This window comes from Stylophora pistillata, chromosome 12 (assembly GCF_964205215.1).
Source record: "Stylophora pistillata chromosome 12, jaStyPist1.2, whole genome shotgun sequence".
Taxonomy (NCBI): Eukaryota; Metazoa; Cnidaria; class Anthozoa; order Scleractinia; family Pocilloporidae; genus Stylophora; species Stylophora pistillata.
In genome coordinates, this window is record NC_142530.1 from 9,581,134 (window position 1) to 9,607,500 (window position 26,367).

The 26,367-nt window shown below is 36.7% G+C and overlaps 4 protein-coding genes and 1 long non-coding RNA gene across 6 annotated transcripts in view; 3 read left to right on the forward strand and 2 right to left on the reverse strand.

Moving 5' to 3' along the window:
- On the forward strand, positions 1-5,939 carry LOC148718706 (uncharacterized). The gene is made up of 3 exons (XR_015994311.1): positions 1-173; positions 3,441-4,210; positions 5,929-5,939. It is a non-coding gene; the product is annotated as an uncharacterized LOC148718706 (long non-coding RNA).
- LOC111328524 (uncharacterized) lies at positions 4,510-9,166 on the reverse strand. The gene is made up of 4 exons (XM_022932985.2): positions 9,008-9,166; positions 7,497-7,586; positions 6,178-6,284; positions 4,510-5,502 (listed from the first exon to the last, which is right to left on the reverse strand). The coding sequence occupies exons 1-4, from the start codon at positions 9,072-9,074 to the stop codon at positions 5,296-5,298; spliced, it is 471 nt and encodes a 156-aa protein (XP_022788720.1). The 5' UTR covers positions 9,075-9,166; the 3' UTR covers positions 4,510-5,295.
- On the forward strand, positions 7,331-15,838 carry LOC111328526 (uncharacterized). 2 transcript variants are annotated; one of them, XM_088741987.1, is made up of 5 exons: positions 7,331-7,416; positions 7,755-7,794; positions 10,450-10,536; positions 13,354-13,466; positions 14,457-15,838. In XM_088741987.1, the coding sequence occupies exons 2-5, from the start codon at positions 7,770-7,772 to the stop codon at positions 14,658-14,660; spliced, it is 429 nt and encodes a 142-aa protein (XP_088598113.1). In that variant the 5' UTR covers positions 7,331-7,416; positions 7,755-7,769; the 3' UTR covers positions 14,661-15,838. The 2 variants fall into 2 exon arrangements, with proteins under 2 accessions (XP_088598113.1, XP_022788721.1); XM_022932986.2 differs by lacking the exons at positions 7,331-7,416; positions 7,755-7,794 and adding an exon at positions 9,318-9,483.
- A 1,132-nt stretch (positions 15,839-16,970) lies between these two features.
- LOC111328504 (uncharacterized) lies at positions 16,971-21,387 on the reverse strand. Its single transcript, XM_022932949.2, has 4 exons — positions 21,179-21,387; positions 19,703-19,792; positions 18,030-18,133; positions 16,971-17,610 (listed from the first exon to the last, which is right to left on the reverse strand). The coding sequence occupies exons 1-4, from the start codon at positions 21,261-21,263 to the stop codon at positions 17,380-17,382; spliced, it is 510 nt and encodes a 169-aa protein (XP_022788684.1). The 5' UTR covers positions 21,264-21,387; the 3' UTR covers positions 16,971-17,379.
- A 2,473-nt stretch (positions 21,388-23,860) lies between these two features.
- LOC111328537 (carbohydrate sulfotransferase 1-like) overlaps positions 23,861-26,367 on the forward strand; it is a 2,546-nt gene continuing 39 nt past the window's right edge. Inside the window, exons 1-2 of the mRNA XM_022932999.2 lie at positions 23,861-24,190; positions 25,045-26,367. The exon at positions 25,045-26,367 is cut by the window's right edge and continues 39 nt beyond it. Of these exons, the coding sequence (XP_022788734.2) occupies positions 25,094-26,335 (1,242 nt within the window). The 5' untranslated portion in view covers positions 23,861-24,190; positions 25,045-25,093 and the 3' untranslated portion in view covers positions 26,336-26,367. The remainder of the gene's footprint in view (positions 24,191-25,044) is intronic.

Consider the following 26,367-nt stretch of genomic DNA (forward strand, 5'->3'; position numbering starts at 1 on the left):
AAGGCAGTTTTTCTCATGTTTATTATAAAAGAGCCTGACAGGAATCGCATATGAAATCCTGATGTAGCATCGAGTCACGCGCTGGACTGGGAATCTCTCCTCACACTCCGTCAACCTTTGTCATGATAACGAGGATGAAATATCTAATGATCAGTTTGATGTAGCAAACCAAGGTAATTTGTATTGCGCTCCTCGACACACAATAGATGGCACAAATCATAACAATTCCCCATCTAATCATTATTTGTGTCACAATCCTAAATGTTCACGGTTCTTGGAGATCATATGAAGCCAATTAGAAGAGTCTGTACAACTAGAGGTTAACCTCCAACGAACTCAGTTCCTATTTTCCTCATGAAAACCAGGAGACACTTGATAGAGCTTTTACGTCATGACGAATGTGCCGCTTACATCCTTCAATGGGACTTCAATAGCCAGACAGCGATCATTCATGGCAAAAAAAAAACAGAATTCGGTGTTTTTCAAATATATTTTCCGTGCCCTTTCGCAGATTGTTGTTGAGATAACAACTTATGTTTGTTTTCCTCTTTGATTTCTTGATCCGTTTAACTGTAAAGAAAAGATTAGAATGCTTTGTACATGTCTCGAAGGGTTCTTCATTGAATGCTGCTTCGTTCCAGGTTTCTCTCTCTGTACCTCAAAGCAGGTCGAATTTCGGATCATGTATCTTTTAGGATTCCTCAATCGATAAGATATGCTAGGCTACATAAAGTTTGGATGGAACGGCGCGTTGGCTTTCTATTAAGACTTAGAGAACGCGGGGAACTTTGCCTATTGTTCACAGTTTTGTGCAAGTGTATATGGAAATTATATGGATCCTTGGACGATTGGAATATTGGAATGAGGCTTATGAATAAAAGCTCAAATTCAAAGAGGTCGTCATTTTGATATTTCAAACAGTCATAATATTGACACTTTTTTCTTGCGAATGTACTCTCTTTGCAATTTTTTCCCTTGAAAGTTACATGAAAATAATATCCAATTGTCATGCGCTTTGGAAAATTTATATTCTAGATAAGTTTCCAAATGTAAATTGACTGCTTCCCTCGAACAAAAGATAAAAAAAGAAGGTATAAAGGATGTTTTTTTTTCTTCAGTCTGGCCTACACCATCTATTCTAAACAACGAATTAGTTAAGGTCATATTGATTTGAGCAAGGAAATAGATTATATTTTCGGGCTTTGTTTTCTCATATTTTCAAATATCAATTCGCAATTCACATATTTTATTTTCATATATTCACAGTCATTTATTCATCCCTTCACGGGTTTATAACGAACCAACAAAATGACCAGCTCCCAGTTGGTCTATTTGCTTAGTTGGCCGAACACTGCGTTGGCATAACAAACCCAAACCGGGGTTGTTTAACTGATGGACAGTGGTTTATTTTTTTGCGGACTCACTCGGCTGCACCTCGTGAGTCCACATATGAATATCTTTGTCGATAAGAGTAAAGATAAGAATCTGATGATTCGTTATTGGCAGAATAGGAAGATTGTTTGAGGAAGGAAATGGAGAAACAGAGGAACATATCTCAGGGATATGCTCTGGGAGACGAGTCACGGGGAATGGTTATGGTGAAGATCGACTTGAGTTAAGATTTGCTTTACAAGAGAGATGTTAGGGATGAGTTTTATACTTTACAATGCAAAAGCTAAAACTACTCAGTCAAAATTTTTCACCTTTGGTTCTTTATATCCTGTTTATCATAGATTTGCAAAGCCAAGAAATATAATTTGTTGTATTTGTGTTTCGTTGAGGCTCACAGTTTAAGAGAGACAATTTCATATTTTGTTTTTAACTTAAAAATAATTCTAAAAAGGAAAAAAAGAGTTGTGATGTAAACACTGAAATTTTACTCATTCAAAACTTTCCCCTACCGGTCAGTTTATTTCCTACAAATATTTGCAAAGCCAAAAGGTTCTATATTCACAATAATTGTTATTTCGTATATGAGAACGATCCTCCTGCGGAGGATCGTTCTCATATACGTCTCATAACCGCAGTTCACACATATGTTTCATATGTTTGTTGTTGTTTGAATTATTATTTCATTGGTTATACATCTATACCTCCGCTTTACCGTTTGTGTTTCTATGGGGTCTCACAATTTGAAGAGAGACTTTTTCACATATTTTGACTTTAACTTAAAAGTGCAATTCTTTTCCCTTAAAAGAAACACAAACTGCCAGGTTTTGTTAAACTGCACACAATCTAAAACACTGGTTCAATTTTAACAGTCAGCACCTTTTATGCATTCAGTAAACCTTCTCCAAAAAAGAAGCTAACGAAGTAAACAACAATAAAACAAGCAAGTATCTTTGCAGATTATAACTGTCCTACTTTAAGGTGTCTTCAATCCTGGCTGATCGCTTATCGTATCATCTCTTGGAAACCGAGTTGGAGAAATTCATCATGTTGTTTTGTTTATTCATCGATTTATCAATTACAATTTACTGGACTGTAAACATGTGACTATCCACACTCTGAAACACTTGACAGAGACCGCTGGATTGAAATTATTTGACGGCCACAAAATATGTTCATCTTACCATAAATTCTCTCATTCCTCAATGGAATTTGTTTGAGGATGAATGACAGACTTAATAGCAAGTTGAAACTATAGCTGTTCGCTAGACTAAACAATTTATGAATTTATCAGTTTAAACAAAGGGAAGAGTTTCCTTGACAAGCAAAGTTGTCAAGGAAAACTGTTTAATAAGATATGAAAGATAGCTTTATTAGGAAGTAAAATCATTGCAGCCCCCGGGCCGGCAGAAATACGACTTACTTTACAATGGGAATAAATTATCTCTTACTCTAAGATAACTACAATAAAAGCCTCAAAATGTAATCTACAATAAAATACAATAAGAGAAGTATCAAAAACCAAAATACAAATAATTAAGATAGCTACTAATAATTAAAACTGTTCGCCATGATAAATGTGTTTTTGAACCTATTTGTCCTACAAATCGGTAGCTTGAAGTATCTCTGGCTGCGGGTGCAATAGGTGGACTCGTTGCATGGAGGCAGCAGATCCTGGAGCTTGTGGCTTTATGTTAACAATTCTTAACAAATTACATCAACAGGTGAAATCAAAAACTTTTTAGAAGACCATGGTCATCACGGAGATTATCATCCTCATCACTGACTGACAGGACGCACACCTCTGATTTACTTTCGTCATGGAAGTTTTTCTTCATTGGCGATGGTTGGAGAGATTATTCTGAGCATGCTCAGTATAACTGTTGTTCGCTGAGTCTTGGTGTGCCATTGGCGCAGATTTTCTCGGTGGTTTTTGTCTTACAATGTTTAAGACAAAACTGATACTTCGTCAGTTCTTGCCACTTAGTTGGAATATTCTAGATAATGATAAGCGCGCCCTTAATTACTGACTATTGTCTGTTTGCTTCCAGAAAAAACTGAGCGGCTATGAGGATACTGTTTATAGCGAAATGGAAGAAAGGAACTGTGGACAGAGTCCTGAAGGTCGAGATGGGTGTGGAATTGGAGTAGGACAGATGGTGTGAGGGTAGCTTTGCGATGAGGGAGGTGGGTCATAGACTTTTCCAAACCTTTTACAGTCAGTTTGACGTGAATGTCGTCGAAAGTCATGTAGCCGTCATGTAGCCGTCGTAGGGCGCTCAGATAACTGTTAATGGCGTGATGAGATTTAATGGAAAAGCTGACCAAGGTAACGAAGGCGGCGATTGTATCCGGAGCGGCAGGAAACGGTGGAAGACGGTAAAAATGGCAGAACTTGACGTAGGTGTTCTAAATGGATTGGTACTTCCGCTTGGTGGCGGCTGATCGAGTGTCAACTAAATGTCTGTCAACAGTTAAGCCAGGCACAGCATAAGAGCCTGAGGCTAATTAATTTCCCTAGGAATATGAACAGTTAAACAAATTGCAAAACGCGACAGATTCGAAAGTTTACACATGCTCAGACATTGATCTTGTGTAAGGCTATTTTTTGACGTAATGTTAAGGGAGAAGGAAATGGTGAGATTTATCGCGTTTCCTTCGGTGAATTTTTTTGAAAATTGGCCCGGCCCAAACCACATACAGTTCATAGTGTTTCATGAGGCGACTTATACAATAGCTGCTCTCCAGGACGGGATGTTGTCTATTGCAGCTTACCCTTTGCATTTTTAGACTGGTACACCACCCGGATGGAAAAGAAAAGGTGAGAGGAAAACTGGGGCCAGTAAAATAATGAAGTCGTTTGGTAAAATTCTCATAAGAGCTGTTGATTGAAATAAGTTCCCTCCAAAAAATTTAGACCTTTTTTCGTTTGAGTTTAAAACTTTACCCGTGTCATAGGCAAGGGCAAAGATAATAGAGATAAACTAGTCTAACCAGTTTACATTACTGTGCTTAATCATGCCATGTTAGCTGGTTACAATTAAAGGAGTGTTTGTGGTCCAAAAGGATACTTAAAGTGTGGGTGTACAAAACAAAGACAAGATAAAAAAAATGCTCAACTTCAGAAAAAAGCAAGACTGATCATAATTTATTCTCAAAACACCTGGTAAAAATTCTGAGTGTGATACAAAAACAGCAAGAAGGCAACTGAGGCCCCCATTACAATTCCTGTAATCTGTTAGCTTACAATTTTGGCATTTTTAAAGAACAGGAAAAATGTGTCCCCAATAAAAGCTAAGGAGGTTCAAATTCTAATCCTTGATATGTGTACAAATTGTAAATAAGTTCAAAGGCAATGTTCTCATTATAAAATCTCCCCCTTTAACCCTTTGACAGAAAACTTTGAAAGATGATTCTCCCAAATGATGATTAATCATTTCATCTCTGGTTTGTCCAAGAATTTGGGGTCCAATCAATAAGATGATATTCTTCTAATTCTCAATACATGTTTGATTGTAATTGCCTTTAAACTGTGTGGAGAAGTCATGGGCTGATCAGGGAGTCAAAAGATGACTACAGAAAACTGTTCTGGAGCCCACAAAAAAATGAGAATGCACAAGGGTTTTGAGCTAACACCTTAACAGAAAAGTACAGGTAATAAACAAGAAGAACAAGTTTAGGGATGTCTGATAGAAAATATGTCAAAACTAAACCATACCACTTGCTCCATTTAATTTCTTACTCATAGTGCATAATCTAACAATGTAATATTTCCTTAAGCATTACTTGGAAAATTGATGCAGGAAGCAGTTGTGCTACATCTAACTACGCCCATTCAACAAGAAGACAAAATTGAAAGCTAAAACTATTGCAATGCAACCATTGCCTCCAGAAAAATGAAAGCCTCTAAGCTGATTCCTCTTTAAGTGGCACCACAGCAACAGGTTTATCGGTATGATGCAGAACATAGTCACTAACACTACCCATGACAGTGCGACGCAGTTGACTTAGTCCCCTTGTGCCCATAATGATTAGATCCACTTCTTTTTCCTTTGCAAACTTAACAATTGCCTCTCCTGGATGGTTATTACTCTCACTCTCGAACTTCTTGCCCTGAAAATGTCAAAGGAATGAAGTACATTAGAATTAGATTCTACAGTTGTCACCACATAAATATATTAATAGTGATTTAGCACCCTGAGCACTTTTTCTTAAATTGTCTGAGTCAAGAGGCCCAAATCAGTAAGAACATTGGTAACAACATCAGCAACACACTATTTAAAGTTATTGTCATATATATTGATAAGTCAGAGGTAAAGATATATGTCTTATCAGATGTTTTGTTGCACAGTATCGCTGAGTACTTTTACAAATTGTGCCATAATTATTTTGACAAGTCTGTAGGTTGAGTCAAAATACAAATAACAAGTAAAAATACTCAGCCATACTATGCATCAAAACATCTAATAAGTTATTTATTATCCCACACGCCAAATTGTTGTTTCAATGCAGGCAAATTTTGCAAATATTTATTTACAGGGAGTGCATGACAGAAGTACGCAAAGTGGAATGGAATTTCCCCTCTGATGTACAGTAGGTTCAGATTTCACAATGTCTAATAACTTTTAACTAATTCATGATGTTTACATCAAGCCATATTATATTAAATAAATCTCTTGATGATTCATGTCTGGGAAGTCCTCTGAACTTAAGAAGTAAGAAATGACTACAATTGACTATTGGAAAAACATGTAGTTCAAAACATTTACATTGAAAACAAATACAGACCTTGATTGAATGACATTTTGTTGTGAATTCATTCTCAACTTTTTGCACTTCTTTAATGGATTCCTCCATGATTTCTTTCCACTCTTCAGCTGGAAGCTGGAAAGGTGCTATAAAGTGATGTACATAGCAGTAGATAAGAAATCAAAAATTCATTTACCCTGTGTAGAAAAAGGTCCGGATAGTTAAAAACTATTCACCGAAGTGGAAGTGGTTAGTGGTGGATATTTACTGAGCTGTGAAGCGGCGAGGTAAATATCCACCACTAACCACCAACACTGAGGTGAATAGTTGTTTTACTATACACTAAAACAGTGACAGAGATAATATATACCACCAAAAATTGCTTCTTTGTTAATTTGAGTGATTTCTTTGCTTGTCACGGATGCAAACCGAGACGCCATTTTATTCCAAGTTGCTCGGAGGTAAATAGCAAAGGATATTCGGAGTTTGACTAGCCAATCAGAGCGCGCTTTCCCTGGTGAAAAACCTCACAGGATCTTTAAGGATCTTTGAGGATTGTCAACTGAAAGACCGGTCAAGGATCCTCAAAGACAAGGATCTTTGCTATCCACTGTTTTAGTATATACTAATAGCAGATAAAAATTGTGTCACAAACTTCAGAAAATAAATGACAATTCTCAAAAACATGTTTTGACAGTTCTTCTGTCATCTTCAGTTCTAATTTATACAGACTACATGGTTGAAGTTAAAGTGTATAAAAAAACGCTCAAGGGACAAAACAACAATAGAAACAAAACAATGTATGCAATTAGATGGAAAGTTTTAATTAACATTGTTACATGCAAAGTTGATGATTAAGTGTAGCTTGTTCCCATTAAATGTGAATAGCTTCTTTTAATCAGCCTTTTTTCCAGTCCAAATTACTTTTACTACTTACTGGTAAAAAAGGCTGTTTTCAATAAGCCAAGAGTATGATTAATCTCTCTTAGAATTTCCTTGTATTAATACTAATAAGGGAATAAGACCATTTGGCAATCAAAGGCTCTTAGATTAGCGATTGTTTCCTTTATTCTCATGACATCCATGAGTGACTCAGTGGTGTAGTATCATAAGTTAGGACTGGGTCCTAGGCCCACTGCATGCTGGGACAATGGAGGCCCGGCTACGGGGCCCTTGTAGTTTACTCACTAGCATGGCAGCTTTAGTCTATTAAAAGTGGTATTACTGTAACAAGAAATTAGTTGCTGCTCGCACTAAGGGTTTAACATGTATGCACATGTATGTAGTGGCACTTACTTTACGCAGAAAAATGGGTTGCTTTAATTGATAACAATTATTCTGACTCCCACATTACCAACCTTTTAAACTAAAGGTGGGAAGACGTTTCTGTTGCCAAACATGAAATCCAATCAACTCATCTCCCTCATGGTGGGCTTTTTCCAAGTACCCTGTGAAATACACAATAAATCAAAATCAGAGCAGGTTTAATTTTTCAATTCAGTTTACAAATTTGAGAGCTGCATAAAAATTTGATGGTGCTACTACACTCTACAATGGTCACAGCTGTATGGCCATAGTTTTTCTTGACTCAGAATATTCTGATCTTCTTGTATCAGGTATAAAAGAGTAATATGAAACATACAGCACTGCTCAAATGTAAGTATCAGTCCCTTGAAACTTGATTCTCAATATTTGATTCCTGGTGTTTGAAAACTTAGACGATCCTACTCAAACATGTGTGCAGCACTGGAGGCTGCAGAACTCCAGTGCATCTGGCACCCAACAAAATGATGTAATAAATCAGTGGTTAAGCTATACATATATCACCAACTTGTGTCCTAAAACTCACTTCATTCAATGCATAATTATTTTGACTGAAAATGCATTTTTAGCCACTATATCTCTGCACCATAAATGGTTGCTTGTAGAACAGTTGTGATGTAACAAAAAGAAAGGTAATAACAAATCTATCCTAAAAGTACTGTCATATTAGACCAAATACAAGTGGACTTGCAAGAGATAGAAATCATATCTTTCAAAACAGGCTGACATAGATAAAAAAAAAAAAAAAACTGTTCATAGCTAGAGAAGTCTGCCTATGTCTAACGATGGAAGTAATAATAGAAGCGCTCATTACCAATGATTTTTTAGACTGTGATCACAGGTTTTACCATCATAACAGAGTGATCACACATTGATCTTTAGCCAGAGTTTTAATGTGAGATCAGTCAGTCACAGTTTCATCGTGCCTTTATTTTTACCAGAGGGGGGGAGGGGGTGTAAATGATAGTCTGGATCATTTATTTAACTCAAGCCTGCGATGCTCCTGGACTCGTGCACTGATTTAGGTCATTAAATATAAACTACCAAATTCTCACAGAATCCAAACTTCATTAATATTCAAACATCAATATGCACACTTGAATCTTTTCAATAATTTAGGAACTTTCCATGTGTACAAAGTGCATCTGTCTGGTATTGCTTCAGATTTGATTTACTCACATCATGTTTTTGTCATTTTCTGGTATATTCATCACGCAAACCAATTCGTAACAATCGATTTCCCGAATCTTATAATCAAGATTTGTTTAACTGCAACATTCACCGACTGCTTCGCATAACGAAGCTGGATATCAAGACGCAGACATTTGTTACAATTGCAATATAGCGAGCAGTTATCTTAAAAAAATTAAAAAAAACCAGCTGACAAAAGAGGCTGTGATCTGCAAACCTCTAGGATACAAGTCATTCGATTCACAAAATTCACTTGGCGACGGTATACGGACCATCGAACGTACCGTTCGCGGCTCACACCCCTACTCCCTTCAGAGCGCACGCAAAGTCGCGATTCAATGATTAACATACTTACAATTTAATGCATAGTCAGAGTTCTTGCTGCCATCCACTGCAATTAGAACCTTCCTTTTCGCGGACATGACTGTGCAAAGCGGAAAAGTTAATTAACGATTATCGCCAGGTATACAGGTCTGCAGTAAACTGCTAGTTTATTCGAGAGACCCCGTCTAGTCGGGTTTTAAATATTTATAGCTACTGTAATTACGCGTACGCTTATTGGTAGTTTTGATTATGCACAAACCAATCAATTTTATCGATGTATCTGGAGACTGGGGAGAGGATGCGCAGCAGTGAATTTAGGGAGTGATTTATTGACAGATTGACAGCTGGAAGTGACGAGAGTACGTGAATGTGTATATGATCACAAACTTTAACGTGCTCTTGATCATAAGGATTAGAGGGAAACACATGTACAGAACCTGATGTCGTCTGCAAATGTGGTCATTATCCCCGTGGATGGGAGTAAAAACAGTGAACGGGCAGTAAGCTGTAAGTCTCTGTTTAAAAACTGTTTCATTCTTGACGGTTTACCAAAACTTAAGAAGCAATATTAGTTTGCGTACATAAACTTAGCGAAGCTAAACTTTGCTAAGCTTAGTTACGGCCACATGATCAGATATTGGTTTTAAAATAAATAGTTTGGAATATTGCAAAGATTGATTGGTCTATCGATATACTTCGTTGGCTGATATGTCCACTCCGTTCCGCTGAGATCCTCGACAGATTATTTGCCTTTACGTCTAAATGAGACTTTCTTGAGAAGAGGAAAAGATATTAATTATTCTTAGTTATTCTTCAGCATTCCCTTGAGTGTTCGTTAATTGTAAAATGTTTAACTTAGAGTTCAGGCGTGATTTTCTCCACGTCTCTTGCTTTTAAGAAATACAATACCAAGAAAGTTAGAATCAAGAGGAACGAATATCGCGCATATTTACTCCCAGTGCACACACATGTAATATTGGCCTTATTTTGTGATCTCAGATTGCAGCGAATGGTACATTTCTAATCATAACTGCTCATTTGTTTATTTACCAAAGCGACGCTACTCGACTTATATGATTTCATTCTCGTAGTGATTTTTGTAGAATTTTTCCATACAAATATTATAAAATCTTGAATATTGCCGCAACATTGTTGAAACTTGAGTCATTCATATTGTAAAACCAGTAGAAAAGATTGGCAGATCCGAAGTAATTACTGATATTTTATTTATTCCCATTTTTATGAGGCAAATATCAAAATAGCAAGTGACCTAAACTACTTAAATAATCAACTTTTGGAGAAAGGGTTTTTTTTTAATGCCTTTGCCTTTGACAGGGTTTTTTTTAATGCCTTTCCCTTTGAGCAGGTGAAGAGAAGTATGCAAATTCACTGTTCTCCACTGCTTTGTGATTATTTTGGTTGGAGAGGTTGGGTTGAACTCTGTTTATATTTTCCTTTTTCTTTTTTCATCAGGGTATCTAGAACATATTCACTCTAAAGGTGACAGAGTTGTTTTCATCCATGCATTTGATCCTCCACCCATGCAATCTGCAAAACACAGTGAGTAATTAGTGGATCTAATGATAATAAAATGATTACAGAACCATTTATTTAAAAGGCCTGGGGCCCGTTTCTCGAAAGTCCCGGTAACTTTACGGGCTTGTAACTATGTTTTAAAATCAAAATTTAAAGGATAGGAAAGCAGGACCAACACTCGAGGTCTTAAAAAAAAATGAGGTTATGCTACCTTTCTATAACATCAAGAAATGGTTAGATATTCTAGTCTTCTCGGATAGGAGAGGATAAATGGAGGTTCCGTCTCCTGCAGGGTTAGAGGTAGGAGACGTTAATTTCCAACGCATGAGATTACTGTGTGATGGATGTCCTCCCCTGGGGTGGGGTGGGTGGGTGCAGATAGAGGACCACCCTAATTAAATTAGTGTTACTGGTGATATCCTCTGTAAATTTTGTTTATTATTATTGTTATTAGGTCCTGGCACCCAAACCAGTCCTTTTTGTTTCTTTAGCTGATAGTGTTATTACATCATTTTCAAAACTTTTGAAATCTCCATCTTGAATGAAAACAGAACAGCTTTACAGCCCGTTAAATTACTGGGACTTTTGAGAAATGGACCCCTGGATCCTATCATTTAGCACAATAATGACATTTTCATCTTTGGTCAGTTATGTTTAATTTTCCAGTGCTTCTTGCCAGCTGCCTGTTTTTAATTTGTGTTATCATTGGTTACTGATGATGTAAACCGTTTTCTGATAATTTGATGGTTGTGAGCACTTCTTAATGGTTTTGATTTTTCAACATTCAATCTGCTGTATCTTGAGGGTATCTGTATTACATTGTAGAGTAATAAAACTGGTGTATCGCAAAACTTGTGACAGTAGTTTTGTTTTAATGGAGCGTTGAGGTGTAGATTTAGATCTGCAGCTGCTTCAAGGTCAGATTAAGGGACCTCATGTAAACTGTTTTGTTTGTTGAGTTATTAATTACTTCTTCAGTACAAGCACCATCATATCTACCTAATTGCAGCAATGTTGTCACTGATTAAAAGCAAACATGAAAAAACAGACAAGCCGTAAAGGAAGTAGTCAGCAAATGTACAATGAATAAGCTACTTTCTTAGAATCCCAAAATAATATTCAACACTGTATAAAACTGAACTTTCTCTTCGAAATTAATTTTGCAGCCTCATACATGTACTTGTAGCTACAGGAAAACACTCTCTTTTTTCATTGTAGAGGAGGATTAGAATTACTTTTTGAAAGACCATTTATTCTGATATAATTATTTGCTAGTTAATTGCAAAGTTAATGACTTTTGCAGAGTGTTATATTTCATTCATGGTTTGTTCTTATTTGACTCTCCACATGTTTTGTTCCCTCAGTTGAATTTTTTACTTGTCGTCTTGTCAAGAACAGTTTCTTAAGGAGCAATGAAATTTCACCAGATGTGCTTATCGATCATTGCTTCTTTGCATTTTGTTATTAATTTTTCTTGCATGTTGTGCTTTTTTCGCAAATACAATGTAATAAGTAAATCCATTATCCCTGCCATTCTAGAACTCTACATTTCCTCATTCATTGAAGATGGAAAATTTGGTCTTGCATCATACGGTACATCTACATGTAATATAAAACACTTTCTTGTGGCTGAGAAGTTTATCAGTTCTGAGTGTGTCACCTGTTTTCTGCTTCAGAATTTGTTTAAATTCATTTTTGTCATAAAAGTTTTGTAGACATAAATATAAATCTAACAAAATTAATGTTATATTCAATGTCATAAAAGAGGGCTTGGCTAAAGTAAGTCTTGCACATTGTGAAAAATTTGCATGTCTGCAAGCTGTCAATCTGTGTGTTTAAATAAGAGCCACATTTCAAGGGCTTTGTCCTTTGCTATTGTTTTGGATGCAATAATTAAATTTTTAATTAAAGTTTTCTCTATACTGCAGATTGAGATCCTCAAAAAGTTGGAGTGTCTCAATCCTGGATACTCCAGCCTCAAATCTCAATCCTTGATAGTTTCAAGTATCAAGGATTGAGAATCAAGTCGAGAATGTCAACTTACTTTTGAGCTGTACTGTATTATAATTATTTACATGTATTTGCAGTTGTCACTTATTCAAACTGAAGGGTCAAACAGTGTAAATTGAAAAGTGTCCTCCAGACCTAATACGCACAACATGGAAGTAATTGAAGGGGTAAAAATAATAATCTGTGAGATTGAATGTTGGAAACCCTTTCTTAAAAAGCTTATGTTTGTAAATAAAATAAGAAAGATGATGAATTTTGAGCTCAGTGAAGAAATAGAGAAAGATGTGATTTGCCTTATTACAAGCATGATGGCCTTGTTCACCTTATAGTCTCTGTGTCTCAAAGGTCGAGCACAGGAGGGCAGAATCAGTTCCAAAGCAGTTCCTCATGGGGACTCAGCATTTTTTTTTTCTTTATCCCATGCTGGTGACAAGATAAAGAAGATCTTTCTCTTAAAAAGCTTACACGTAGTTAGACAAGGGAGGGTGTCAATGAGTTTGTCTACAAAGAAACATTCAGGACAAAGCTTTTTCAATCACATAACGAGCTTTTTGTTGAAACTGCAACTGAAGACATCAGACTGTCCTCTTGATGTATTCCAAGCAAGCTGCTTCTTTCATTGTTTTAAGATGGCAAGGTGCTCAACTCAAGAGACAAAAGTCTAATGTCCCAAAAGATGTGGAACATGAATTGTCTTGTGCCAAATAAGACCAAACAGTAATTTCTTTTTGAGTGGTACTGTTACTAAGCCTGGACAACGATGTATCACTCCCTCTTTATTCTTGATCTTTTATCATTAATAATTGATTTTCTGTTCTTTTTGCTGTACAGCAAGTGTTGACTTCAAGAACAGCTATGATGAGTGGTGTGTCATAATTCAGAAGGCCCAAGACAAGGCTAGGAGCCTTCTTAAGGGGTATGATGAAAAGTTTGCCACCCTGAAGGTTAGTGCAAGTATCTGGTACTTTTCTTGGTAGTTGTATTTCACCTGTTACGAAGCACCTGATTACCATGCAGGAGGTTGAGGGTTCCAACCCCAGACTGGACCAATACAGAGGGTCTGAAAAGTAACAGAGGAAAAATGTGCTACCTTTACTATGACATCAGCAAATGATTAGACATTCTAGTCTGCTTGGATAAGGACAATAAACCGTAGGCCCTTCTCTTGCATCTTATCTGTACTGGATAGCAGGGGACATTAAAGAACCCATGCACTTCTTGCTAAGTTAAAGGAATATTTATATGTATGCACCATGTTTCTTTGAATAAGTGCCCTTGCACTAGTAAGCACCACCTTTTGAATATTAAGCACTCACTGACACTACAATGGAATCAGCACAGAAGAATTAGTTACTTCCAGTGCTTGCAGAGTTCCTTTGTGTGCAACATCTGTTCTTGTCATTTTTTTCCTCTAGCTGCACTAACTTATTAATCCCCCCCCCCCTCAATTAAGCACCCTCCTTCCAATAAGTGCCCCTCACCTGAAATTTTGATTAGTGCCTAGACGCCTACTCAAGTAAATGCGGTAGCTCCTTGTGTGATGGTCTGGCCTTGCAATTGTTTATATAAAAACCCATTTAAACCAGCCTTAAAGCTGAACTGAAAAGTATATTTTTATGAGTCAATTTGCTTCTTTGCATTTTTCTTTTTTTTCATGAAAGCAGTAATAATTTTGTTTGCCCTGAATCACATTATTTTCACTTTGAATCCTGGGTGTTGGTAAGAGTTCCTTTCAGGTGATCAAGAATTTACTGAATCTTCAAAGTGTTGACATACTGTACATGTACTCAGTATGTCATAATTATGCACAAGCTTTCACATACCTTAATACTCAGTTACTGTGTTACCCCCTGCTACACCCCCGTGTCAAAAGTTGGAAGTTCTGAATTTGAAGGTGAAGATCAAGAAGGAAAAATGTCCCTCTTCTTTGATAGGGCCAACTGTCATACAAGATGATTCATGATTCAGGCAAACCAGGAGAAGTCATCATTAATTATAGCAAGAAAGAGAATGGAACGGTTTTAATAATGGGTTGCCGAGGACTAGGCAAGCTTCGGAGAACATTGCTAGGGAGCGTCAGTGATTATGTTGTTCGGCATTCCTCCATACCTGTGATTGTGATACCTCCAGCTAAGTGATGGATAGACAACCCAGTAGCATCATAAACATGGATTATTAATAAATTAAAAGAAACATTCAGTTACTGAGAAGCTAGAAACTCAGGGCTCGACACTAATGGTAGTCAACTAGCCACAGACCAGTAGAAATTCAGTTTGGCAAGTGGTTTTTGATTTCCACTAGCCAGTTTGGCTTGTAAACAAACTGACATTGTTGTAACATCTAAGATATCACCAGCCACTTGGCTAGTAAGTTGAAAAGTTAGTGTGGAGCCCTGAAACTGATGCAAGCCAAAGTTAAGTTAATCAATAGCACTTATAAGTGTCATTGAATTGAAATAATTGTAGATTTTATGAATAGAAATTACTTTTGGGTGAATAGGAATTTTTTTTGTTCAACCGCTATTTTATTTATTTGTTGGTGAGTCAAAGGAGTTGATTTTTTTCGTTTTAAGCAATTCAGTCATACAGTCATTTATCTTCAGTTGTTTGGGCACTTTTTGGAATAATTATTTCTTCCATTTTCAAAGTTCACAACCTTTTCTTTAGTGTCCCCCCTTCTTAAATCAGAGGTGCATGGGGAAAGCATGATCATTTACAATACCTATCTTTTCTTCATTTGCCTTTTTGTTACCATATTTTAGAAAATATGTCAGTCAAAACTTTAAAGGGCAAGATTCATCATGGGTGTAAGAGTTGGCAGGCAGATAGAATACACTATTAATGATTATTGAGCTAAAACTGAAGTACAATGCTTATGTAATTTTATGTACAACTGAACTACAATCTGCTGATGAGATTCACGAATAACTGTAACTTATTATGGGAGCCTTCAATGACCAATTCAAACCCTATTTGTTTTCAGCATACATGTAATTCAGATAGACAATTTGAAGTGAAAGATATTGTTGAAAACAAATAACTTGTATTTTTATCAAAAGGTGGGAAATATATCCATGCTTTAACTGCAAATGAGTACATAAATTTTCTCAAAAGGAAGCTCTCTGATTTGGCGAAATATCAGAAAATTGCGAGTCAGAGCACTCTTTAGCCAGTTTTTCTCACACAACCACAAAAAATGCAAGAAAACTAATGTTTTGGTGTTTGTTTGAGTTCATTTGTCTTTTATCATTTGCAGTCTTTTTTTTTCCTTTCTCATTACAACCTATGTGAATATATAAAGGTTACCTTGAATTGTATTGGTTTTTGTCACTTGAACCCTCTAACTCCTGTAAGTGGCCAAGACAGAATTTCCCCTTACAATATCAATTACAAAATCAAGCAGACAAGCGATAAGTATAATAACTACGTAACAAATGGGTAGTAACGATTTTTGGCAAATGGAAAATTTCTCAGCTGGTTATAGCTCCTGTTTTAGATCCAGGAGTGCTCTTTAAAGACTGATTTACTCAAGGTCAGACAGCTTTCTACCAGTATTGAAGAAATGAATGCAGAAATCTTGAAGTACTGGCCAAAGAAGTTTGTGATGGAAGTGGCCAAGAAGTTGGGGGAGATATATCCACTGAAGACTGCTTAATATGAAATAATATTCAGGTCATTTTTGGTATATTGTTGTTCCCGATGTATTAATTATTGAAAAATGCTCAATAAAATGCAAGTGTTTGATCTGAGATCAAAACCATGTTTCAACTCAGATCAAAACTGTTAAGATTTTCCTCTGAGTGTTCATTGGGTATCAAGGTTCATGCATGTGACCCAAATATGCCTCTTTTATTGGCTGTTGCTTCATGAATTATTGATGAATTTGAGAAGGGTGTTTCATGGCATCTATGTCACCTTACAAAGTATTTTGTGGTTTGCAAATATTAAAATTTTCACAGGTTTTTTATGGGATCTTTTATGTCTTTTTCGTGGCAATGAGACCATGAAAATGCCATTGATTTAATTAACCATGTAAATCGCGTGAAAAATCTGTGAATTTATCAGGAAGAATTTCACAAGATCTTCATGGGTTTTGATTTCTTAATCAGTGTTACAGGATTGTTGGTTGATCCAGTACCAAATTATCCTACTGCAGTAATGCAGTGAAAAATGGTTAGAAAAAAAAAATCTAAACTAACATTAAAAGAACTATGTGGACAACAGTAAGGAGAATCACTCGCGAGATCCTGGAAGAGAAAGAGTTATTACAGAGAATACATCTTACAGCACCACATATATCAAAGGTAGCCAGCCATCAGCTCTGCATTCATGAGCCTACTGGTTGCACATGTACATCTATCAGAATACAATTAGTGAACATGTGTACATACAAGTCAAGTTGTTTTCACCTTGGTTTGGCAGGGATTAGAAAAAAGAGGAAACTTTGCAGAGGTTTGGTAAACTTTAATTTGTGCAACTGCAGATAAAGCCTCTTGGAACCAAGAAAAGATTTACAGCAATTAGCAGTGAAGATCATTAAACTGACATTTCTGATCACAATGACAACATTTTTTAAATTCAAGTCAAGCTTTCTCATCCATTGATTTGTTTATTGAAATCAGACTGCAACCCTACAGTGAAAAATCATTACCTTACTGTACAACAGTACTTCTAATGTACAACTTTAAGAATCATTTGATTACCAAGCTGACATAAAAATTAATGTAAGAAATATCACCACCTTATCTATGAGATCAATCTTTACTGCCAACACATGCCAATAAGCTCATTGTTGTGTGTAACTTGAAGATTTTCCTAGACCACTGGGTCACTAACTAGATATGGTAAATGGCCTTTATCAATGCAAGTTGGCAAATCCATGATGCTCAAAGCGATCTGGAGGTGGAACAACTGACACAGGAACACTGGAATGATGAAGACAGTAGTCACTTACACTCCCTACTAGAGCACGACTAACAGTGCCCAACCCACGGGATCCCACTACCACGTGATCAACTTTTCTTTCTTTGATAACTCTACACACAGCCTCTCCTGGAGTTCCATTCTCCTTGATTAGCCGGCATTTCAGCTGTGGGGAAAGATAAAAGATCAGCTTTTAAGAAAAGTGAGAATCAAAATCTACCAATAGAAGAGCATAAGGTTAAATACAAAATTTTTAAATATGCCAGCCTAGTAAAGTACGCATTCTTCCAAATTCCAGTGAGCATAAATAAGTGTCACTATTTGATTCAACCACGACAAAATTCATCAGGATCAATGAAAAAAAATATATATAAACTTATAAACAAGTCTTTTTTAAAACTGTGCAAAAGGATTTCAAATAAGTGAACCCAGTTTGAGCAAGAACTGAGCACAGCCTGTGTACATAAACAGAGCTGTATCTTGGGTTGAAAGATCTCTGCAACATCTGAAATATATACTTTGTATACAGGGTGGCCTTTAAATAAAACTATATTTTGTCAAGTTTTATAAACAACTGTAACCTACATTGCTTTCTTGGCATTTCTTGTAGTAGGATTCTAAAAGTGTGCGGGATTTTTTGTCACTTTCTTCAAGATGCTTCTTCCATCCATCAGCAAATTCAAAACCATCTATAAAACAAAAAATATATCAAAGTGACACTAATGTAACTTAATTACTGAAATTAAGAATTAAATTTCATTTGCACTAAGAAAGACCTGAAGTAGCTCTATTGTTTTTTTTATGGGTTAAAGCATCAATTAAAAAGTGACCTATAAAAGCAAACATTAGGTACAGTGGAACCCCTTTCAACCAGACCCTCATTAAACTGGAATCCTCTATTTACCGGACCATTTTTTCAGCCCCAAAATCTCTGTCATACATTTTCTCTAGTTTTAACCTCAGTAAACCAGAACCCCTCACTTCTGGAAACCGGATGCTCTTTTCAGTCTGTAATCACATACTGACAAAGAAACCAACCTCATTAAACCAGACATGAAAGTTTTAAGCTTGCCACCAAAATCAAATCCCAAGTTTTTAAACATGATTAAAATTAAAATTGTAATCATGCAGCTGTGAAATCCCAATCAGAAGTGAGAAATGTGAATCAGCTAATTACTCATTGTTCTATCGGTACTGAAGCAAAAAGTCCAAAGTCGACAATCGTACCACTGTTGTTGGGTTGAATGAATGACAACAATAGGGGTCAGGTTAATTGTTTGTTCCTTTACTAATGTGCTTTATTAGTACTTGTGTACCATGTACTGGTAACTACAGTCAGACAACACAAAAGTCATTAAGCAGCATAAAATTTCCCAATGGGTAAAACCTCAGTATACCGGACACCCCTCTAAACCGGACATTTCCTCCGGTCTAAGGGTGTCCGGTTTAAAGGGGTTCCACTGTATATAAAGTATACAATTTGTCTTGCCCAAATGCAAACTAAATCAGCCTTTAAAAATGAAGCTTTATCAACAGTAACTAAACTCTAAATTATTGTGCCAATTCAAATTGGTTTTAAAAATAAACTGCACCACTGCTCTAAAATATTAGACATAAGTATACATGTGATAGCATAGTCTAGGGAAGGGTGAGGGGATTAAAAGGCCACTGGGACCCATGCCCTCTAAGACATCCATCAAAGTAAGTTTCATACCCAGAAGAAAAAAGAGGAGAACTGGGTAAGAAGTTATAATTACCCCTCACCTAAACCCATTTGGTAGGAAAACCCCAATATAGGTACTACATCTAAGGAACTAAAGGCTAGGAAAGACTCCATTACTGTCAACTTTGTTGGGTGACACGAGTGAGATGTTGGGCAGAGGATTGATCGCTTCTGAAGAAACTTGAACTGGATTATTCCATAATTTTCAAAGGCATTGCAAAGAGCCCATGTCTTGCACAACAATTGAAGCTTGACAGAGTGTGAATGCTTTGCATAAAAATGGATAGATTGTACAATAAGCTAATTGGAAATAATTAAGAATGGAGTTGGAGTTTGAGGACTTCACCTGGAAAGGTCACTATTCGTAACCTTATCATCTGTGGCAATTGTTGTACTCACAACCCGCTAATGAAGGCTTAATGACCACAGAAATTGATAAGGCCTTAGCTGGCAGTTTAGCTCTTTAATCAGACTGAGTCAATGCACACAGTACCAAAGAAGACATTATATTTGCCAAGTACTGTATTAACCTTACATGGATATGGCGTGGCTGGTAGTGTTGGTACCTCCTCTGCATGGAACACCAATATCTCATCATCCTTTCGATAAAAATTCTTTGCATACCCTGGAGGAAACATAAGGAGTTTATCATGTGGATTTCATTGAGCAGGGTGAATGCATATAATTTTTTTATATGGTACTTATATTTTATTAAATGCAAATAAAAGCGTTCTGATTGGTTGACATCAACAGGCAAATAATTGTACATCAACCCTTTTTTTGGCCAAAATAATTAAGTGTCATTAGACAAGGTTTGCATTTGAAGGTCCTGAATCTTGTCAAAATCTTTAACTAAGCAAGCCATAATAATTGCATAGGGTTAGTAAGTATGTAAATAAGTGACTTTCTTTAACCAGGGTAGCCCATTCAGCAATGAGGCTGGTATCCATCAGGACCCTGGAGAATAACGATATGTAAAATTTATAAAATCTAACAAAAAAAAAAAGAAAGAAAAACTTTTTACCTTTAATTTGCTCTCAGAATGGCCTTGAAAATAATTAAACCTAACTCTCTCTCCAAATCAAAACTAAAACTAATTCCAACTTAGTTGCTCATGTTTTCCAATGCTGCAATTTGCAAATTTTTATGTTGAATTCTTGTTGGTTCCTTGTGACATTCACTTGGATCTGATTGACTAATTTTCCTTTGATCTGATTGGCTGCTGTGACTTCTATGGTTTAGGTTTATGACCACAATCATTCCAAAAGTGCTTACAATTTAGTACACAATTTCGTTATCTAACTACAAGAAGATGATAACTTGCTGAAATCAAGGCAAACGAAGTTTTGTTGATAAGGATTATCAATTTTGATGATAAGGATCATTCTCAGTTGGTATTGGCTTCTGCAGTAAGAAATTTCAAGTTGGACATCATCTAAAATATCAAATCAAAAATGCTGTGGCATCTTGGTACCATTATAGGACCTTACTACATCAGTTAAGCTCCAGAAACGTACAGGAGAACTAAACGGGGGTTTTCCTCGATCAAAGCACCCTTTGGAGCAAAATAATGCTCCATAAATGAACTGTCCCAGAACACCCATACGAAAAACGTGTTACAAGTATGAAATTTTCCAGATTAATTGACGCAGGGCTGTTAAGCCGATGTTATGTATAATAAAGTTTCAACTGGCTACAAATCTAAACGACTGATAATTATCCAGTAGATTTTTATACGATCGAGAAAATATCCTCTTTACACCGTGGAGCAACTAATATGCTACTTTCGAATCCTTGATCGGCGAGTGAGAACTAGAATATGGGAAATAATTTTAAATCAAGTCGGCCAAGCACAAATTAAAAGCCTTAAAAATTTGAGCAGACAATTTCAATGTCTCGTGAGAAGATACGAAAAAAATTAGCAGCGATTTTATGGGGAAAGGATCGATCGTCCGAAAACAATTGCTATACCTCCATGCACTACGAGTCACGAAAGACTCCTTGTACTCACAATCAAAAGCTCTCTCGCTGTGTTCGCTGCCATCTACAGCAACTAGTACTGTTCTCTTCTTAACGTCTTCTTGCTTCTTTGCCATGTTTTCTATTTTGTAGGAAATTAAATTACTTCACCAGCTTTCTGTGTGCTAAGTACGTTCTAAGGACTTCCCACCGGTCAGGGCCGTGAAAACTAGCACGTATCGCTGCCAAGTTGACAAGCGTGATTTTTGTCACGAACCTCTTTCTCGTGAACGTCCGTGTAAAGATCCCGGATGTATTGGAAGTAGGAGGAATATAATAATAATAATAATAATAATAATAATAATAATAATAATAATAATAATAATAATAATTGAACAGCTTACTTAGCGCATAAGTTATAAAAATATTCTAATGCGCTTTACATGTATCATAAATCAAGAATTAACTAAAGTTGAAACTAAAATATTAAGGTGATTGTCGGAATAAGAATGTTTTGAGGTTCGCTTTGAAAGTGTTCACATCTACGAATGCTGAGTGGGACACTGTTCCAGACCTTTGGTCCAGCGACGGCAAACGCTCGGTCACCAAATGTTTTTCATTTAGTTCAAGGGACCAAGAGAAGATGTTGATCGTCGCTGCGCAATGCACAGCGACCCGCGAGCTTCATGTGCAATAATTCAGATACGGAGCACAGCCATGGAGGACTTTGAAAACCATCAACGCGATCTTGAATTTGATGCGTGAGACAAGTGGAAGCCAGTGAAGTTGGAACAGCGTTGGGGTGATATGGGAGTACCGTGGGCGAAGGCAGGTGACACGCGCTGTGGCGTTGAGAACACGCTGTAAACGGCCGTTTAGTTGGAACTGCGAAACACCGTAGAGCAAGGAGTTGCAATAGTCAACGTGAGGCGTAACAAATGTGTGAACCAGAGTTTTGTTGGCATCCTCCGATAAAAACCTCTTAATTTGCTTGATCTTGTAGAGTCCAAAAAAGCCCTTACTACAGACCTTCCCAACATGCCTATTCATTGACATATTCTTTTTAAACCTCGCCCCGAGATTGCGAACAGACGAGGCCGACAGAATCTCTGAAGCGCCAACTTTAACAGAGTCGACATTTAACTTTGCAAGTTGCTGACGGGAACCGATGATCAGGAATTCCGTGTTGTTGTCGTTTAGTATTAACATGTTATGGGCCATCCAAGCACGGGCATCAGCGATGCACTCTCCCCTAGCACGGATCGCTTGTTCTTGACGGAGAGTGAGGACGTAGGGCGAAACGAAAGATACAGTTGCGTGTCATCGACGTACCCCTGTACCGAGGGCAGGTGCTTTTCCACCACATGGAACAGCTGAGAGGCATGCATGTATTATGCATAGTAAAGATCCTTGACAGCTTCCTTGTGGAACACCACTCCAAGGTGAAAATTCCCGAGACTATTCCTGTTGATGGTTAAACGTTGCTTCGTACCGCACATAAACGACTTAATCCAGGAGAGAGCAGGATCACCGATACCAAAGTCACTCTCCAGTAGATCTGCCAAGACAGTGATCAATAGTATCAAAAGCCGCGCTGAGATTTAACGGGACGAACAAAGTGACCTCTCGCCTGTCCATACTGAGAAGGATACCGCTTTGTACGGCTTTGAGGGCCTCATTGAAAACTGCTATGGCGAGCTGGGCTCCCTCTTTAGATATTTTTTAATAATAGTAATAACAATAATAGTACCTTAAGTAATGCAGTCTCGGTGGAATGATGCTGTCGGTAAGATGACTGATTACTAGGCAGGGGAGCATGCCAAGAGCAGTGGGCGAGAAGCTGCAGTATCACAACCTTCTCAGTAGTTTTAGATATAACTCTCAAAAAAGAAACAACAACTTTGAGTTTAAATTTACAAGACATGTTTCGACATTCTCATGTCATCTTCAGTTGCAAATGAGCATTTAACTGTTGTACATTTGAATTTAAATAAAGGTACGTTACAAACTACGTGTCAGGGCTTACGTTACATTTGAATGTTAAAAACGCGAAAGATGTAAATACCGCGCGCTTGACTAGATCAAAAAATAAATAGATAAATAAAAAAAAATAGATGTAATAATAATAAAAATAAATTAAAAGACCAAGGAACAACATAATTAAAAGGAAAGAGACAATTCTAGATGTTTCAATTGCTGATTAAGGATAGGTTTTTCCCACTTAATATGCAATGCCTCTTTGATCTTAATTTGGTATTATTACATCTATTTTTTTTTTTTTATCTATTTATTTTTTGATCTAGTCAAGCGCGCGCTGTAAACCAAAAAACTGTGAAGTACGGTAGATTCTCAACAGATCCTGCAGTCGTTTTATAAGTATAGCTAAGTACATTATTTCAAAGTAGAGTGCAATATATGTTGACAAAGATTTAGTAATACATAGACAGGTAAAAACGAACGATATAAAATCCCGACGTTTCGGCGACTTCATGACGCCATTATCAAGGGTGCAAATGAAAATAAAATTAACAATTGCGAGTTCAAGAGATACAACCCTATGCAAACTAGTTGTACCTATTGTCTTTTTAGTACGTCGTCAATAAATTTTTAATATGCTTTTACGAAATGTTTTATCGCAATTTTCTATCGTTACGTGTTTCAAAACACTGCTTCTTTTTCATATAAACGACGGTTATGAATATTCTTGTCAATAAAATCCCGTGATGAGTGAGCGATCACGAAACAGGCTTGTAAGGATGAAAGCATAGTCGTTGTATTTTTCTAACTCAACATAAATATTACGCTCTACTTTTATGTATCGGGCACTGTTATGCGGAAAAATCGAAACGGAGACTGATTATATATATTTAAAGAGACGCGTATTTTCTACCGTAGCAATGATACTGGCAGTGCGTATTTGCTACCAAAAATGCGTATTTACTACTCAAGCAAATACTCACAGTGCGTATTTGTCACCGTAGCAAATACTCACAGTGAGAACAGAACCAAAAAAAGTCTCTGGCATCGACTAATGAAAGGAAACAATTTAAAGGACATAACAAAGGTAAGCTAGTTAATCTTGGATGTGGCCCAGACGATAAGGATTTGTTCCTTAGTTGTCCAACATGAAGTATGAGCCTTATTTAGCACTGAAAGCCACTGATAAGAGGTGAAGAGGGTATACTGACACATTTGTTATAGTTATTCAATGCACAATTATTTTAAAATCTCTAGCATGTGAGAACATCCAAGAATTTTCTCCAAACTGCTCTTTGGTGTTTTCAATCATTAGTGTCTTTGAGGGTTGGCTTTGCTAAAATTTCGTCTGTTTCTACATAACTATGCCGGTTCACTAATTGGTTTACGATCCAATCAAGTGGTTATGGTTAAAATCCATCGTAAGAAAAGTATGCGACAAGAAATACTAGTAAATCCCTGGCAGACTTCCCAATTGACTTGAAAAGAAAGTTTTGTATTTTACAGAAAGTATTACTATTAAACAGGCTGTAACAAACTCATAAAACTAAAGCTAAGTCTAGAAAATGCAGCCCCAAACCAGTGGCCTTAGTTGAATATCACACAGGTCATCTGTAATAGCATAGAAAAAGGTCGACTGCATAAAATATCAACTCATTCAAATAAAAATTAAATTTTCCAGTAATATCAATGCATAAAAAAGAAAACTCAACCCTGCGTCTTCTAAATAGGGAGTATTATTAAAAAAAGATAACAAGTAGCGGTGAATTAACTGGAGCATACCTTGAATTTGTCAAGATAATTGGAAGAGAAAATTTTATGTTTAGTCCCACAATTGTTGAGAAAATGACAATAATTTCACACACAGTGAAACAGTAATCGGTAGAGATTGAATGTTACAATAATGATTTCGTGTATTTTTTATCCGCAACTATCATATAGCACTTAACAATATAACAAACCGAAGAAAAAGTTGGCGTCTGAGTTTGCCATGAAAAACAACGTGGTGTTAGTCACATTAAGCGTCCTCGCGCTACTGTTTGTTTTTTACACCCTGGTTCTTTCTTCGTCTTGGAAATTGATTCCACGTTTAAATCCATATACCAATGTCAGTCAGACAAGAAGGCGAAAGATTTTGCAGGGATTTGAAAAAGAACCACCACAGCAACTGAAAAGAGAAACAAAGAAATTGTTCACAAGGTTTGGTATTGAGAAATCAACCAAGCCATCTGTTGGAACTAAGACACTTGAAAAGAGCTCTCCACGATCTAATCTCATTATATTGAGCCCAGGTAGAGGAGGATCGTCATTCTTAGGGGGAGTATTTAATGCTAATCCTGACATCATGTATTGGTTTGAGCCACTACACACTTTATCCCGCGACATATATGAACTCCATTTGTTCAAAGACAAAGAAAGAAGAATCCAATACAGCAAAACCTCTATCAACGTAATCAGTAGCTTCCTCAACTGCAGTTTCACTCAAATCCCTAAAGACATTATATCAGCATTATCTAAGAGTATATTTCGGAGTCGAAGTGCATCGTTGAGCAGTGAGCATCTGTGCCCTACAAAAGACAAAACGAAAAAATGTCTACCCTACTCAGCGAAATTACTTGGCGAGGTTTGTAACTCTACCAAATATACTGTTCTCAAGATCTTGACCTCCCGTTTGCCGAGATATACACTTGAAAGTTTCCAAGGAATTTTCCAGCAACAGCAATACAAAATTAAAGCTATTCACTTAGTGCGGGATCCTAGAGCTGTGATTTATTCCATGGTTAACTCAGTGCAGTGGATAAATATATCGAGTTTTTTAAATCAAAGATTTCGTGACGTTGTTCATGGAGTTTGTAGCCCCATTGAAAAAAACATAAAATTTGGTTTGTTTTCTCCCCCGTCATGGCTAAAATCTCGCTTTCGAGTGATACGTTACGAAGATCTTATTGTCGATACAACGAACATGGCGATGGACCTCTACAAATTTGCAGGGTTTGATTGGTCTATACGTATTAATAAATGGATTGCAACACATCAAAGGAAACCGCGCAGCAATAATCAAAAGGATCCTTATTCACTTTATAGAGACGCTTCACTTGTTGTGAACAAGTGGAAAAAAGCTCCCACGAGCTTAATTACAGCAGTAGAGGAAGTCTGTGGTAATTTGATGGACATGCTTGGCTACAAAAGAATGATTAAATCAAACGAAAAAGTAACTAGAAGTCGTAGCTGACTTGCAATAACCCGAACAGAACTATCATGAGA

What these genes read in the sequence shown, in the direction of transcription:
- LOC111328524 (XM_022932985.2), bottom strand. Translation starts at nt 9,074, where the DNA reads ATGTCCGCGAAAAGGAAGGTTCTAATTGCAGTGGATGGCAGCAAGAAC. An exon ending in CTCTGACTATGCATTAAATT is followed by an intron (nt 7,587 to 9,007) that starts GTAAGTATGTTA and finishes TGTATTTCACAG; the next exon opens with GGTACTTGGAAAAAGCCCAC. An exon ending in CAAAATGTCATTCAATCAAG is followed by an intron (nt 5,503 to 6,177) that starts GTCTGTATTTGT and finishes TGACATTTTCAG; the next exon opens with GGCAAGAAGTTCGAGAGTGA.
- LOC111328526 (XM_022932986.2), top strand. Translation starts at nt 9,417, where the DNA reads ATGTCGTCTGCAAATGTGGTCATTATCCCCGTGGATGGGAGTAAAAAC. An exon ending in CAGTGAACGGGCAGTAAGCT is followed by an intron (nt 9,484 to 10,449) that starts GTAAGTCTCTGT and finishes TTTTTTCATCAG; the next exon opens with GGTATCTAGAACATATTCAC. An exon ending in CATGCAATCTGCAAAACACA is followed by an intron (nt 10,537 to 13,353) that starts GTGAGTAATTAG and finishes TTTGCTGTACAG; the next exon opens with CAAGTGTTGACTTCAAGAAC.
- LOC111328504 (XM_022932949.2), bottom strand. Translation starts at nt 21,263, where the DNA reads ATGGCAAAGAAGCAAGAAGACGTTAAGAAGAGAACAGTACTAGTTGCT. An exon ending in CAGCGAGAGAGCTTTTGATT is followed by an intron (nt 19,793 to 21,178) that starts GTGAGTACAAGG and finishes TGTTTCCTCCAG; the next exon opens with GGTATGCAAAGAATTTTTAT. An exon ending in AGAAATGCCAAGAAAGCAAT is followed by an intron (nt 17,611 to 18,029) that starts GTAGGTTACAGT and finishes CTTTCCCCACAG; the next exon opens with CTGAAATGCCGGCTAATCAA.